The sequence below is a fragment of the Doryrhamphus excisus genome, chromosome 16 (assembly GCF_030265055.1).
Source record: "Doryrhamphus excisus isolate RoL2022-K1 chromosome 16, RoL_Dexc_1.0, whole genome shotgun sequence".
In the NCBI taxonomy this organism is placed as follows: domain Eukaryota; kingdom Metazoa; phylum Chordata; class Actinopteri; order Syngnathiformes; family Syngnathidae; genus Doryrhamphus; species Doryrhamphus excisus.
Genome location: NC_080481.1, coordinates 15,969,562 through 15,983,496, shown reverse-complemented (window position 1 = coordinate 15,983,496; position 13,935 = coordinate 15,969,562). Strand labels below are relative to the sequence as shown.

Sequence of the window (13,935 nt, the reverse complement as noted above, 5' to 3'; positions counted from 1 at the left end):
AGGAAAAGCCAAAAAAGAAAGAAAAAAAGAGATTTGATCACACTTAAAACACTTCAATGTAATAAAAACAACATATGCTAGCCATGTCACTGCAAGGACACTTTAATTGATCAGAAGCAATAAATATTCACATATCAAATCTATTCCTCTGGCACACATAGTAAGAGTCACAACAGAAAATTGAACTAAATTGTTAAAAATAATATCCATAAGTGCATATAACATATAAGCATATACAATAAGATGTCATGTATATCACTGTAATTCATTCTCTCACCTTCAGTCATAAAGAATAAGGAAAGCAAAACAAGTAAATATTCTTTTTGGACAATATTTTCTGTTGCTCATTATGTACATTTGCGTATGTCATGGCACTCACATGCACACACCTGAATACGGACTGGGAGCACTTGGTCCCATGGCTGATAAGAAGCCTATAGGGTATTATTTACATTCAGGTTTATACAGTACAATCCATTCAATAAGTGCAGATATACAGTATTCATGCAAGAAGAGTCAAAAATGACACCATAAGAAGAAAAAGGCTAGGCAACAAATACAAAACCTTCATCTCACATTCTTGACTTTCTCCAAACCTCCTTTGTATCCTTTTTTTGTTTATTCCGACTTGAATAAGTTTTCTTGAAAAAAAAACTTGTCCTCACTTCTCTGCTCATTAATCAGAATATGTAATTATTCCTTTTTATATTAGCTGGTACTATAGGGACCTACCTATGTCAGTACTCACAATTCCAAAATATTGCAGTTGCAAAAGGTACACGAGGCCCACAGAATGACAAGGAATACAGTACGTATCTGTGGGCTGTTATACATTCTTAATTATATTGTTATGTTTTTACATAAGAAGCCCTCAGCCGGATGACAAAAGCATCGGTAAATGAAGTGAGAGTTCTTTAAAAAAGTGGCTGGAGGGGGTGAGGGTAAGATGAAGGTCATTTCTGACTTAAGACATCACGTGCAAAAACCACAAAGCCTCCTGTAAAAAGCGTGCTTTCTTCAAAACGTATCTAAACACCGAATGACGAATGTGATGAGCAGGAAAAAGTGAGTTGACTTTTGATTTGTATATTGATAAAGGAAAAACATATTCCTTTTTTTCAACAATGGGATAATTGCATGTTTTCCTTCGTTATAACAAAAAAAATGCAGAAATACTGTCAATTTGAACAAAAACATCACTGATATTTCATGTTATTAAATAAAACAATAAAGTTAGATGAAATTAACAAAAGGATGTCAATTGCACTTCAACTCAAAAAGTACTCTCCAGTCGGAATGTGTATGTTCTTCGACTCTTTATAACCCTGTACAAACATATGCTGATACATTTACATACTAATCAAACAATTAGACAGACACTATTCATCATACTCATAGCAGATATTAATATCATATTGATAAAACGGCGAGAAGCTTCAAAAACATTCACGATAGATTGTTGATGTATGATGATCAGTTTCCCAAACTGTGACGGGAATGCGTTATGAATCCAGATGGCTTTCTGTTGACGAAAAAAAATAAATAAAAGTAGCACACGGCAACAAATCTGAGGTCATTTTTTTTTTTTTTTTTTAGAAATAAAACATTACTGTTTGCAAAGTAGACCCTGCAGTGAATGAGGACATCACGGAGCTAAGTAAATTATTGCAGAGGCAAGTGACAAGTTTTTGCAATGTCGTTGTTTATAATGTTAAACTTGTATTTGGCGGAATCGTCTTTGCTGGGATTGTTTATTGTTGACATTTTCATACCTACTGTATAAATACTCGTAGACTTCAAAGACTTAAAACTGAGGCAATACTAAGAAATATAATTTATTTTCAATAATATGGCTATAGATTATTCTGATTGTGTGTGCAGCGTTCACGTGTCCCGGTTTTTACATATGCGGGAAACGGAGGTGAAAGTAACAGAGGCGGAGCAAACTGCGTTTCCTCTTGTCGACGGCGCCGCTGCTGTTACTTTCCGTCCTGGCCGACCTCGCCCTGGCCCTGGCTCTGCTGACCTCCTGCGCCCTATCGTCTGACCTGTGACCCCGGGCGGCCCACATCCTGCTCACACTACGGTGCTTATCCGGTTGATAGGTTTGGATTTGGAGCTGCCCCCTGTACCTGTCGCTCCAGCCCCCGTCGCCGGCGGCCCCGGCTGAGGCTGCCCGGGGTGCTGGGGGGGGTGAGGGGAGAGAGGTGTAAGAGGGGTAAGGGGGGACGAAGGGGGGGGTAAAGGGGAGTGTGGTGGGGGAGGGGGGATCGAAGAAAGAGGAGGGTACTGGGGCAGATACGGGCCGGCGGAGGCTGTGTGATGCGCGTTGACGGTAGCGGACGGTAGATTGTGGGGCAGGGTGCCGAATATGAAGTGTGTTTGATGGGTGGAATGGCTGGCTGGGTGTGGTGTGTGCGCGTGCCCGGGGTGGGTTTGGGAGTGGGCGTGGGGGTGCGGATGGGAGTGAGACAAGGTTAGGGGTGGTTTGGTAACAGGACCGCTGCTCCCTCTGATGGAGTGTGTGGGCTGCACGTGGTACAGGGCAAACTGCGGGTTCGGGGAATGCTGGGAGAGAGGAGAAAGGGGGGGGCATCCCACCACCATAGTGGTGTAGCGACCCGGAAGCCCATGCTGTGAGAGCTGGGAGAGATGGGCCAGCTGCGGGTGCGTGACGTGTGGGGGGCCAAGGGCTGGCCGACAGGGTTGCGGGCCTCTCTGTATAGTATGAGTGGGCACCCCTTGCAAGGGAGGAGGGACATTTTGGACGTGGTAGCGATGGTGGTGATAATACGGCGGTGGGGGCTGTACGGTAGCTGCGTGACAGTACTGTGCGTGCAGCGCCTGGATCTTGGAAGGCCCCCCCTCCAATTGCTGGCACAGGGATGAAGGGGAGTGAGGAGGGGGCCCTCCCGTCGTTGGTGGGGGCACAGGTGCGGGGAAGGGTGGCCCCGGTGGAATAAGGGGCCCTGGTGGTTTGGCGCGCTTGCTGCCGAATAGTGAACCCAGGAAGGAACCGCTGTTGTTGCTGCTCCCCCCAGGGCCGCTCCCCGCTCCTGGTCTCTCTACACTGCTGGGGACGCCCCCAACTCCGGTCCCAGCAGTGGTATGTTGCTGCCCCGGCCCACCCCCCATCCCCGTTCCGGGGCTCAGGATGGGGCGATGAGGCCGGAAGTCTTCTGTTCCGTAGCAGCCAGCGACCACACCCGGTACCGGGTAGCGCTGGTGAGGCTGTGGGCTGCTAATGATGGATCCCTGGAAGGAAAAAAATGCTTTATAAAAATCTGCGAAGGTCTATCCTACCTTACATGAATATACCTTAAAAGCAGGGGTCTCAAACACGCGGCCCGCGGGCCAACTGTGGCCCGCAGGACACTAGTTTGAGGCCCCCATGTACCCAGAAAAAATTATTACGTTTGACTAATGTTCATGTTAAAGGTTAAATAACTGTTAATAGTTATCCTCCCTATCCGTGTGGAAGTGGTAAGTTTTTGGCTATTTAAGTTTAAAGGAAATAACTTGAAGGCTACCGTTTAGGTCGCTAGCTCTCTAGTTTGCGAGTTAGCATGTGTCTCAAGACCCCGCAGTTGCGCAATATGTTGTAAATAAAAAGAGTATAAATGTGACTATAGTCGTGTTTTGTCATGTCTACAGGGCTCTGCTTTGTTCATTTTAAAAATAATTTGTCTACCCACCAACTATATGTGGTTTCTTACGTTTTATTATTATTATTATTATTATTATTATTATTATTATTATTATTATTATTATTATTATTATTATTATTATTATTATTATTATTATTATTATTATTATTATTATATTTATTTATTTATTACTGATTGATTGCTTTCCTTTATTCTTGATTTGTTTATTTATTTTTCATCTTATTTTGTGTAGAAAAATAAAAATTAAGATATTTGAGAACAGTGGAATGTTTTATCAGAGCTTTTATTGTAGAAAATTGGAACCAAAGTGAAGTTTTTAAAAATTTTTTGTTTTTAAAAATGCATTTCTTTTTTTTGGGAAAACCTGATGCGGCCCAGAGTCACCCAGACCCGAGCTCCAGTGGCCCCCAAGTAAATTGAGTTTGAGTCCCCTACCTAAAAGGTATTACCAGGACGTGCTTTGACATTCAACATGAAGCCAAAAGGTGTAAACACATAAAGTACACGTGGTTGTTGGGTTATGTTGTACATACACTCGTATCGTAACACTCTGTACTACTACGTAGTCTTGGAGACTTACTTCCATCGTACTGTCCAGAGAACCAACACTGTTCCTGCGACCACGCTTCCCTGCACCCCACCAGGAAGAGGAAAGTCAGCAAAGAGAGGAAGAATTGCTTATTAAGAATAAGAACGTTCCCACTTTGAAGCTCCGCCACCCAATAAGAAATACAGTAACTCTCTGACGGCATGTTTCACTGACCTGCGTCCGATAAGTCCCTGAGAGATGAGCTGAGAGCGGTGCGTTTGAGACCTTCGCAGTTGTCGTCAAAACTTGTCCTTCCCATGGTGCCATTCACAACATCACTCTTCACACCAGCTCCACCGACCACACCTCCGGTCAGCAAACTGGGACGCATCACACCTTTTTGCTTCTCCAACTCCGCTGTAAATAAAAGCGAAGAGGAACAATTTGAGCTAAGGTTTTCCACTCTGGACATCCACTCACGGGGAACATATGGACAAAGTAACATCCACGCCAATGAGTCCTTCACAACAACGGCCAGTAGATGGTGGACTTACATTCATTCATTAATTTTCTACCGCTTATCCTCACAAGGGTCGGGGGGGGGGTGTGCTGGAGCCTATCCCAGCTGTCTTTGGACAAGAGGCGGGGTACACCCCGGACTGGTGGCCAGCCAATCACAGGCCACATATAGACAAACAACCATTCACACTAACATCCACGCCAATGAGTCCTTCACAACAATGGCCAGTAGATGGTGGACTTACTACAGTCATTCATTCATTTTCTACCGCTTTTTCCTCACTAGGGTCGCGGGGGGTGCTGGAGCCTATCCCAGCTGTCTTTGGACAAGAGGCGGGGTACACCCCAGACTGGTGGCCAGCCAATCACAGGGCACATATCGACAAACAACCATTCACACTAACATCCACGCCAATGAGTCCTTCACGACAATGGCCAGTAGATGGTGGACTTACATTCATTCATTCATTTTCTACCGCTTTTTCCTCACTAGGGTCGCGGGGGTGCTGGAGCTGTCTTTGGACGAGAGGCGGGGTACACCCCAGACTGGTGGCCAGCCAATCACAGGGCACATATCGACAAACAACCATTCACAGTAACATCCACGCCAATGAGTCCTTCACGACAATGGCCAGCAGATGGTGGACTTACATTCAACTCTATATTTTTCCATCTCCTGCACTTCAGCAACGCTCTCCCTGAGGTCACTAACAAAGCGTGTGCGGTCTTGCTGACTGGGGGCCATAAAAATGATTAGAACTTTTCTTTCTCCGCCAAGGACAGCTGAGGTCAGGCGGATACCGTGAGGATAGTCTTGAAAAAAACAAAAAAAATAAAGGTCATTAAACATCTTTCAAATTGAGAACTATTCCAACGTGCAAAGAAAACTTGTCTTACATGAGTTCTGGAACATATGAACTTGCATCTCAACCAGAGGGAAAGATTGTCGAAAACTGTAAGTCACTGAGGTTTTCTTCTTCTGAAAAATTTTGGTTACCTGATACGGAACATAAACACATTTTTTTATGAGGCGTATGTTGCATATTAACCACTAAACACTTGAATTAATGAAGCAACATGAACTAATCTCGTGATGTTTAACCACAACCAGTGAAGGGTCTTTTATCAATTGTTCATAATTGCCGTGTATGACCTTGAATGGGAAAAGCGGCTAATACAGAAAAGGGCTATTCTTACCACGAGAAGGTCATTAAAGAGAAAGACCTCCCGCTGATGCACTCCTGTTCTCTGGGGTCTGTTGGCATCAGGCACCTCGTAAAGCTGGCAGCAACACACCAGCCTACGATGTGGAAGGGACAGCACCTTCATAGACAAAATAATAATTAAAATAAAAAAATAAAAATAAATAAATAAATACATATTAATAAATAATAAATAAAAAAATAACTACATTTAGTGGAAAATTATTTGAAAGCACCATCATTAAGTTGCAACATATGATTTCTCATGTTTCCGTGATGATAATAAATGAACGTTTGAACCCTCACAGGCTTCTTCCCAACAATGACTCTCTCCACTGCCTGCACTTGGGACACATGGTCGTCATTGGTGCGCAGCTCCCATTTTTGTATTCGTTGGTAGATTCCTACAAGCAGGTCCCTGGGAATATCCTGACCATTATCTACACCTTGGGTGAAGGAAATAGAAAACTTTAGACAATTATTTCAATATTTGCGGACAGATTTGTTTTTATACAACACAGATCCTAGTTCTATCCTAGAGTGGAGAAATATAATCTAGGGGAAGAACTACATTTGAAACACTTGGACTAATAACTATAAAAGCAATCTTCACTCGCTAAATGTACTGCAAAAAAAAGGCCAGTAAAGATAATTCATAATGCCGCCTACAGAGAACATACTAACTCCTTATTTGTAAAATCACAAATACTTCAACTTGCTGATATAGTTCATCTTCAAACAGCTAAAATAATGGATGAGGCTAAAAATAACTAACTAGCTAAAAATGTCATCCAATACTTCTCTACAAGAGAGGAGAAATATGATCTCAGGGAAGAACTACATTTGAAACACTTCTATGCTAGGACTACGTTATGCTAGCCATAGCATTTCAGTATGTGGAATCAAACTATGGAATGGATTGAGTAAGGGAATCAAACAATGCACAACGATGAGCCAATTCAAGAAACAATACAAGCAGTTGATGTTTGCTAAATACAAGGATGAAGAGTCTTGAACCAGTCATGATGTGCTATATATATCACTATATTGACACTTACTATGGTACCCATTATGGCATTGGATGCTCATATCACCTAGTACTTCGGTACGAGGTACATTATTAAAAAAAAAAAAAAAAAAAACTTAAACTGTATTATGGAAAGCAGGAAGTGAACAAATGTAACAGTTACTGATTGTAAAAGTACCAAATGCAGGGGTAGGATTTAATAAGCTTTGCTTCTTCCTACTCCTTTTGGACATGTGGAACTGGGAACTGATTATGTGATGCATTCAATTGTAATCTGATGCACGTTCAAATGAAATAAAACCATTACCATTACCATTACATATTTGAGGAACAATATGACAATTGTAAGGCTCGATAAGGCTGTGATTGCATCACTAGGGTAGAGCAACTACAACAAGGTCCATTGGGACACATTGTGGTTTTGTACGACAATGTAGTTCTACAAGTACAATACCCATCATCAGCATTATAGTACACACATTGTACCTCTTAAATTCTTGATGAAATCCTCGAGTTTCATCTTCCTCTCTGCTTTGACGTTGGGACTGTACATGTCTGTGTTGAGGAGGATTATAGCAAAGGCCAAGATGAAGATAGTATCAGGGTTCTGGAACTGGCGAACCAGGACAGGATTACACACACAGTATCTCTGACTGCATGGAAACAGAAACACAACAAGTCCCTGTAGTTTGGTTGTTCGAGAATGGCATTGAACTCTTATTTGTGGTTTATGACACACAAACCTGAAAGCTTCAATGAGTCGTTCCACTTTTTGCGCTTCTCCTTGAACTTTGATTTGAGCCTGAAACTTCCTCAGAGCGTCATCCAGGTCCATTCCCAAAAAGTCCATCTCGTCAACCACGCAGCTGAAACGGACCACAGAGATATTCGGATCAGTTCAGATCCATCCAGAACTGAACTGCTTATGACTTTGTTTACTCACTCTAAAACATCTTTGTTGAATTGCTTCTGCCGGTTTCCCAGGAATTCTCCAATCATCTGCCTGCTCAGACCTTTCCTCTCCAGGATGAATCGAGCAATCCCAACAGGCGTGTCGGACACAAAGCCTCTCTCAATCAGGTACTGGATCCCTTTCTCTGGCTTCCTGTTTGGAAAAAAAAAGTATTAGGAGTATTCATTCCCAACATGTGTATTTTTTTACTACACACCACGTACTTGTTGAAAAGGTTAAGACCGATTCGGTACTGGCGTCTCTGCACTACGTCGCTGTTAAAGGGCGGAGAATCCCAACTATGGCGGCTTTCCCTCTGGTAGGTCTGCTTGCCCAGAGGGGGTAGAGGTTCCCGTAGACTGTCCTGAGACGAGGAACCCGAGCTGCAGTTGACCGTCTCATTGGAGTTTGTGGTGGAGTTGAGCGAGTCGTTGTCTCCATCCGAGCAACACGGCTGGTCCAGCCCTCCAGAAGGCAGAGCTGTGGAGGACGATGACGACAGAGGGGTGGTGGGGGGCTGCTGGGGTGATGAAGAGGACGAGGGTGTGTCAGGGTACTGGTGGTGATGGATGGGATGGTGGTGATGGTGGTGGTGGTGGTGGTGGTGGGCGGCCACCTGGTGAGGTATATGCGTGGGGATGGCTCTACCGGGCGCTCTGATCTGACCCTGAGCGGCCGCTGTGGAGGGCGAGCGCGCACCCGTGTTGGGGGAGTGTTTAAGGGTTCCCTGAGGAGAGCCAGCCCCCACTCCGGGGTCCTGTTCATAGACCAGTTGTCTGGTTAGAGACCCCCGGTCTGAACGGTCGCTCATGTCCACTGAGCTATCACTTGGTGGTTCAATCGTAAGAAGAGGCAAGTGTGCGCCCCTCAGACGGTAGTCCCTACACTCTGTGCACGGCGTACTGCGTCGGCTGTTACTGCTGCCCCCTCCTTCGGTGTCCCTGCTATCCTCACGGACTCCGACACCACCACCAGGACCCCAGTACTCTGTGTCTGTGCTACTGGGCGCCCGGTCTGGAGAGAGCGGTGAGCACGGCATGCCGTCATCCATGTAAAGCGTGACATCGCTGTACGAGGTCGCCGTACTGTCTCCGTGCATGCTGAGTCCTCCTACGACTCCTCTGGATCTTTCACCGAGGCCTCTTTGAGAGGAGGGGTTGCTGCTGCTGCTCCACACGCACTCCCCAAAATCCTCACTGAGACCACCACCCTCCTTGGCGCCCTCTTGGGAGTCATTGCGACCCGCACGGCAGGTCAGGGCATCGTCTATGGAGTCGGCTAAGGACTTAACCTGGATGGAACACAAACAGTTATGCAACATTAACTACCAGGCTAATACCAGGCTAATAAAACAAAAACAAAAACAAAGCGCCAATGAGGTTGTTTCTCTGACAATAAAACACTAGCATCGCATGCTAGGTTTACAAACATTCATTCATTCATTTTCTACCGGGTGCTGGAGCCTATCCCAGCTGTCTTTGGGCGAGAGGCGGGGTACACCCTAGACTGGTCGCCAGCCAATCACAGGGCACATATAGACAAACAACCATTCACACTCACATTCATACCTATGGACAATTTGGAGTCGCCAATTAACCTAGCATGTTTTTGGAATGTGGGAGGAAACCGGAGTACCCGGAGAAAACCCACGCATGCACGGGGAGAACATGCAAACTCCACACAGAGATGGCCGAGGGTGGAATTGAACCCTGGTCTCCTAGCTGCGCGCTAACCACTCGACCGCCGTACCGCAGGTTTACAAACACGAGTACTGTAAATGAGACGTGGATGACATCATACCTGTTTGGAGAAGGAGTCCTCTAAATGTGTGTAGTCTCCCGGGCGGTCGGGGTCCGGGGAGTGAGGAGGTCCTATAGCGACACTGTGGGTAAAGTTAGTCTGCGTCTGGGCCTGCTGCTGAGGCTGGCGCTCGTCGAAGGAATACTGAAGCCTCATGTTGGACAAGATGATGCGACGTGTCATTCGACTCTCAGAAGCCGAGCTTCGAAGGCGCTGGAAGTTCTTGTTCATGCGATACTGGCGGAAAGCCATCTGAATGGTCCTGGCTGCCCGGCGACTCACAAAGGAGCCCCCGTATTTTCTTTCCAGCATTTCCACCTGGGGAAATTATGAATAAATTATGATGTAATAATAATTTACATACATAGAACATTCTAAATCAGGGGTCTCAAACATGCGGCCCGCGGGCCAGATATGGCCCGCAGGACACTAGTTTGAGGCCCCCGCCTTGATATAAAAGTTTAATGTTAGTGCGGCCCGCGCAAGTTTGATATGGATGCTGTATGGTATCATGTACCCAGAAAAAATTATTACGTTTGATTAATGTTCATGTTAAAGGTTAAATAACTGTTAATAGTTATCCTCCCTATCCGTGTGGAAGTGGTACGTTTTTGGCTATTTAAGTTTAAAGGAAATAACTTGAAGGCTACCGTTTAAGGTCGCTAGCTCTCTAGTTTGCGAGTTAGCATGTGTCTCAAAACCCTGCAGTTGCGCAATATGTTGTAAATAAAAAGAGTATAAATGTGACTATAGTCGTGTTTTGTCATGTCTACAGGGCTCTAATAATGCTTTGTTCATTTTAATCTGAAACAAAATAATTTGTCTACCCACCAACTATATGTAGTTTCTTAAGTTTTTATTATTTGACGTTTTATTATTATTATTATTATATTTATTTATTATTGATTGATTTTCTTTATTCTTGATTTGTTTATTTATTTTTCATCTTATTTTGTGTAGAAAAATAAAAAGTAAGATATTTGAGAACAGTGGAATGTTTTATCAGAGCTTTTCTTGTAGAAAATTGGGACCAAAGCAAAGTTTATAAAATTTTTTTGTTTTTAATACATTTTTTTTTGGAAAAGCTGATGTGGCCCAGTCTCACCCAGACCCGAGCTCCAGTAGCCCCCAAGTAAATTTTGAGTTTGAAACCCTTGTTCTAAATCATGTGTGCGTTGATACCTTCTTATCCTGCAGATCTGTTGAGAGTTCGTAACTGTCTGAGAGAGCCTTGCATCTCTTGTTCTCTTCCTCCTCTTGCTTGCGAAGAGCTAAGCTGGCAGGTTGGTGCCGCGTTCGTAGCGCCCAGGCCAGGCTGGCTGAACTGGAGGCAGACACACATGAAGGGCCCCTGGAGCCCGAGGAGATTAAACCACTGCTGCTGTCACTGTAGTGCTCGGAGCTTCGCAGGTAAGATGCCTGGCTGAAAGAGGTGTCTTTGTGGGTGCCGGACTCCCCCGCCGGACATTGGGACTCCACTTCCACACTATAGAAGAGGAACAATATTAAAAGCTATTCATAATACAGTCATTGTTACATGTACAGATAATACAATTGAACAGTTTTGAGCAGAGAGGAACTGACCTTGTCCTAATGGAACCCATATTGAACCTTAGCATCTCCTGCATTGTCTCCTGTTTTAATAAAGTGCCAGAATTTTCTGCCATCCATCTCAATTGTATTAAGTAAATAAGGTGAGTTATTATACAACTACATCTAACATGCCAGGCCACACGGTGGGGAGTGGTTAGCATGTGGGCCACGGAGTCAGGAGATCAGGTAGAGCTGGATTCGAACATCTCTGGTGCGTGGGTTTTCTCCAGTTTCCTCCCACATTCCAAAAACATGCTAGGTTAATTGGCGACTCCAAATTGTCCATAGGTATGAATGTGAGTGTGAATGGTTGTTTGTCTATATGTGCCCTGTGATTGGCTGCCGACCAGTCCAGGGTGTAGCCCGCCTCTCACCTGAAGACAGCTGGGATAGGCTCCAGCATGCCCCCGCGACCCTTGTAAGGATAAGCGGTGTAGATACATACAACTATTACGTGTAGGGTTGCAACTAACAATTAAATGTGCAAAATCTGTGGTATTTCTAATTGTGTATTATTTTTGGAATAATAATAAAATAATTCCCGAATGTCCAAATTGGCATTACTTTATGGAAAATTGTATTTAGTTATCGCTGTAGTTGCGTATCAAAATCATTTACCACAAATAGATTTACATCCCTACTTATTATAGATTAACTTTTCCCATCAGTGAGTAATGTGATTAATCGCAATTAATCGCAATTAATTTTTTAAATTGATTGACAGACTCTAATTTGATATTTTCAGATGGCGCTTGTATCCACTTACAGTGAAACCTTGCCACATCCAATATGGCGGCGATGTTGACATACATGACAGGCGAAACATTTCGGATTGAATATTCCAGTTGCGATTAATCGAATGCCCTGAGAATACAATGACAATCCTCACGAGGGTCGCGGGCGTGCTGGAGCCTATCCCAGCTGTCTTCGGGCGAGAGGCGGGGTACACCCTGGACTGGTGGCCAGCCAATCACAGGGCACATATAGACAAACAACCATTCACACTCACATTCATACCTATGGACAATTTGGAGTCGCTAATTAACCTAGCATGTTTTTGGAATGTGGGCGGAAAACCAAATTAGAACATGGGGAGAACATGCAAACTCCACACAGAGATGCCCGAGCGGGGAATCGAACCGGGTCTCCTAGCTGTGTGTGTGCTAACCACTCAGTCACCGCACAGCCTGAATGAGAATATTCATTCATTCATTCATTTTCTACCGCTTTTTCCTCACAAGGGTCGCGGGGGGTGCTGGAGCCTATCCCAGCTGTCTTTGGGCGAGAGGCGGGGTACATCCTGGACTGGTTGCCAGCCAATCACAGGGCACATATAGACAAACAACCATTCACACTCACATTCATACCTATGGACAATTTGGAGTCGCTAATTAACCTAGCATGTGTTTGGAATGTGGGAGGAAACCAAATTAGAACATGGGGAGAACATGCAAACTCCACACAGAGATGCCCGAGCGGGGAATCGAACCCGTGTCTCCTAGCTGTGTGTGCGCTAACCACTCAGTCACCGCACAGCCTGAATGAGAATATTAACAATGGAAAGCACTTTCCTTAGGGTAAAACTACAACATTCTGTTTAAACCGTCTTTTATGGGCAATAAAATCTCATCAACTTCTCATCTCTTGTTTCTTAGGTTATTTATAATTCCACCTCCTTGGCTCCTTAAATAGAAGAAACCGAGAAGAGGGAGGGGATTGCCTGGTGACGGTTACTGTTGGACCTTTTGTGGGTGGTGATGCAGTTCTTCAGAGGAGAAGCATAGTTACCATGGTGATGTATTGACCGTTATCACTATTAAAGTGGGTGGCGAAGACGCTCCACAGGTTGTGAATGATCATTTCAAGAACGCTTGTGTTTTTGTGAAAACACTTCACATTAGCGCAGAATGACCCGCGTCGAAATGTGTAACAAGCAGGTAGACAATAGCTGTGATGTTCTACCGTGGACGTCAACAGGAGCAGATGGCATTTTCATTCAGCTGAGTCACAAAAAAAAAAAAAATAAATAAAAATAAGGTTGTAGAAAGCTTTTTAACCAAGGATGATTCATGTCGTGTACTTTAAAACAAGAAAGAATTATTCATCTTTGATTCGTCTGAGCTGAGAAATGTGAAAATGGAAGTTGAGAGACACCATGACTGAACACTTGAAGCATTTTAAATGAAGCCACTTAATTCAACCCACCTTCAAGAGTGCTGGCATTAAAAAGGACTTTCAAATGTGAGCGTGTGACGTGACCCATTATCGGAAGGGAAACTTAGCTGTAAAAAAAAAAAAAAATAAAAAAAAAAAATACCACGAAGGCGGCCGCATTGCAGCAGGCATCTGCACTTCATTATTAATGGACACCGAGTGGTCCTGTGAAGCATTCTGGAGGGAGGTTCTCTCCAGAGGATCTTTAACGAACACTAGCCCAGAGTCTCATCACAGCCAAGCATTTAATTGGTGCGGCAACAGATGTGTGGAATCTACCAGGATACCAACCAGGACGGACGCCATTAGACTGACAACAACCAAAGAAAAGTATAATGAACAAAAATACAAACATATGACAATATATTGTCGGCATGGTAGAAAAGTGGTTTGCGCACACACAGCTAAGACACCCGGGTTCGATTCCCCGT

General features: G+C 44.3%; 1 protein-coding gene across 1 annotated transcript in view; it reads right to left on the bottom strand.

The window, feature by feature from the left end:
• Positions 1-86: 86 nt before the first annotated feature.
• Positions 87-13,935, bottom strand: part of iqsec2b (IQ motif and Sec7 domain ArfGEF 2b) — a 33,081-nt gene continuing 19,232 nt past the window's right edge. Inside the window, exons 2-14 of the mRNA XM_058050603.1 lie at positions 10,880-11,183; positions 9,698-10,015; positions 8,122-9,188; positions 7,889-8,050; positions 7,689-7,811; positions 7,432-7,598; positions 6,225-6,364; positions 5,914-6,039; positions 5,614-5,713; positions 5,368-5,529; positions 4,432-4,614; positions 4,249-4,298; positions 87-3,255 (exon numbers count right to left, since the gene is read on the bottom strand). Coding sequence (XP_057906586.1) covers positions 2,077-3,255; positions 4,249-4,298; positions 4,432-4,614; positions 5,368-5,529; positions 5,614-5,713; positions 5,914-6,039; positions 6,225-6,364; positions 7,432-7,598; positions 7,689-7,811; positions 7,889-8,050; positions 8,122-9,188; positions 9,698-10,015; positions 10,880-11,183 — 4,081 coding nt within the window. The 3' untranslated portion in view covers positions 87-2,076. The remainder of the gene's footprint in view (positions 3,256-4,248; positions 4,299-4,431; positions 4,615-5,367; positions 5,530-5,613; positions 5,714-5,913; positions 6,040-6,224; positions 6,365-7,431; positions 7,599-7,688; positions 7,812-7,888; positions 8,051-8,121; positions 9,189-9,697; positions 10,016-10,879; positions 11,184-13,935) is intronic.